Source organism: Perkinsus marinus, assembly GCF_000006405.1.
Source record: "Perkinsus marinus ATCC 50983 genomic scaffold scf_1104296965864, whole genome shotgun sequence".
NCBI lineage: Eukaryota > Perkinsozoa > Perkinsida > Perkinsidae > Perkinsus > Perkinsus marinus.
In genome coordinates, this window is record NW_003204184.1 from 93,129 (window position 1) to 95,375 (window position 2,247).

Genomic DNA, 2,247 nt, shown 5'->3' on the forward strand with positions numbered 1-2,247 from the left:
CATGACGATGATCACATATTGATACTCCTAAGGAATTCAACTATCTTCCATGTGTGTATTCCTCGAACCTCCAGCGAGCCGATATGGAGGCGGACCTGAGCTCTGCACACTGCCACATAAGGCTCCTGCCTGGACTCACCGGTGCTTCACAGATTTCCGATAGATGTCGGCGGCATTGGGCGATATCACCTCTCACGTGCCTCACCATCGTATTCACCTACCAATACACTGTACAGCCGCAACCCCTCCAGAAGGGAGGCCTATCGCTACCTCTCGGCCCGACTTCATAAAGCGTTTATAGACTGGGTACCTCCCATTCACGGTCTTGAGGATCTGACGAGTACCATGGACTGCTCCAGGCTGGGCTGATGGTCACCTTATAGTTGATCCTTTCGCCACCAGGAGTCGGTGCTGCTTCCTCTGAGTCCCCCTCCCCTTCCTTAATATACTCCACCCTCCTCTCTGGAACAGGATGGACGTACCGCACCGCCGTCGACACAACGGGATGGCGGCAAGACGGCTGAGTTAGTCGGCTGAGTTGACACCATCGACGCAGCAAAGACATGACAGCAACAACTATCAAGTACAAGCAGAATACTGAACATAACTAGGGATCAACCTATGCATGGAGTAGTAGACCCTTTTCGTGAATCTAGAACACAGTCCATGATTTAAGGACCAATTACCAAGCGCAACAGCAGTGGTATCTCCTAACTCGTATTCTGATTACAACAGATGGCATGTGTGAATACGAACAGTACCCCATGATTATCACTAGACAATAAGCATCTTGAGCCCAACAGCTGTAGGAGGATCACTATGGTAAGCCGTGGTACGGTAGATGAAGTCGTTTACAAGTGATAGCGCAGCCTCAGGGGCGTCTTGGGGGACCATATGGCTAGCGTTGATGACCTAAAGGCAAACACTACAGCCGAGCTCAACAACAAGGCGATACCATACCCTTGCGAAAGTAAGGCCACCAAGACCACCGGATCTTCCGACCATGCGTACTTGAGCACCGATTCTCGACGACGGCAACTGGCAGAGGACGAGTCGTTGCTGACGTACCGAATGAATACACCTTCACCCTCAGTGAGCTCTCAACCGCCTTAGCGAAGGCCGTCCTCCCTGGCCACTCGAGCGCCTGAGCCGTGTCCTGAACGCTGAGCCAATTGCATAGGAAATCCTGGTCACCAGCATACAGGAGTACCTATCAGATCCGAGTACCTCCACCGTATAAAACTAGATCCATGAATCTATCGAGACAATCGACACACGCCTTCCTGCTATTACACTGATCCCTTTAACCAGGAGTGAAGATAGTTGTTGCTCAGCAGATGACGTGAAGAGCTCTCGAATATGGAATGCGGCCGTGACCTTGAATGCAAGCAATCTTCCTCACGAAAAACTGCCGGCTCAGCGACTGTTACACTTTCATTCGACGATCTCCACTCCATATGCGCTCCCACAGCCCCCTGTACAGCAGGATCGTTGAAATACTTTCGAACCTGATGACGACCATTTCCCCAACAGGGATTCAAGCAGTAGTCACCGGTCCATCATCCAAACAATCAGGAGACGGACCGCACTCATGTCTGAGATCGTATCTGCAAGAGGCAACTCCTACCTTAGGTCTGCACCCAATCGAAGCCTTACATGCTCCACTTGGCATCGCTGATAGGATTGATGAGCTTCTTGGAACATCTATCGTACAACGCCTGGCAGCTCATATGCCCTGAGGAAGTCAATACCACACGACTCACGGCGACCACAATACTACCCGACAGGCAAGATGGCGTCTCTGCTACACAGTCCTCTGCCGCTTTCACCATCCTATCATATCTGATCCAATGCCACCACTATGACCACCAACCATGTATGAGTAAGTGCTTACTGTGGAGCTGAGACCCTCCTAGGAGCAGTGCCGCTCCTATATGCCATCCGAGGATACGATCGCCACCTGGAAGGCAGAGAGTAAGTTCCGTTCTCATGGGTTCGTAGTTGAAGCACTCCATGCTATCTTCCCTACACTCTGTCAGAGTTGAAGAACCGTTGCCGATGATGATTCCGACGATGTCAATAGTGGGCCCAGCGCCCTCTTTCTCATCCGCCTTCACCCTCATCACTGCCTCCGGGATGAACTTACCTGTACTACGAAAATCACGTGTCATCATCCATGGTAGTCTTCACTCAACGATTTAAGACGTGCGTACTCACCCGAATACGACTCGCCCGCTAAAAACACCC

At 51.3% G+C, this 2,247-nt stretch overlaps 1 protein-coding gene across 1 annotated transcript in view; it reads right to left on the reverse strand.

Annotated features, from left to right (window-relative positions):
• Positions 1 to 774: 774 nt before the first annotated feature.
• The window catches only part of Pmar_PMAR008979 (carboxypeptidase Y precursor, putative), a gene marked incomplete at both ends in the record, with an annotated part of 2,432 nt that continues 959 nt past the window's right edge, over positions 775 to 2,247 (reverse strand). The window contains 11 exons of the mRNA XM_002769433.1: positions 775 to 912; positions 961 to 1,059; positions 1,088 to 1,210; positions 1,294 to 1,377; positions 1,431 to 1,508; positions 1,553 to 1,607; positions 1,657 to 1,735; positions 1,781 to 1,842; positions 1,895 to 1,960; positions 2,011 to 2,151; positions 2,218 to 2,235. Of these exons, the coding sequence (XP_002769479.1) occupies positions 775 to 912; positions 961 to 1,059; positions 1,088 to 1,210; positions 1,294 to 1,377; positions 1,431 to 1,508; positions 1,553 to 1,607; positions 1,657 to 1,735; positions 1,781 to 1,842; positions 1,895 to 1,960; positions 2,011 to 2,151; positions 2,218 to 2,235 (943 nt within the window). The remainder of the gene's footprint in view (positions 913 to 960; positions 1,060 to 1,087; positions 1,211 to 1,293; positions 1,378 to 1,430; positions 1,509 to 1,552; positions 1,608 to 1,656; positions 1,736 to 1,780; positions 1,843 to 1,894; positions 1,961 to 2,010; positions 2,152 to 2,217; positions 2,236 to 2,247) is intronic.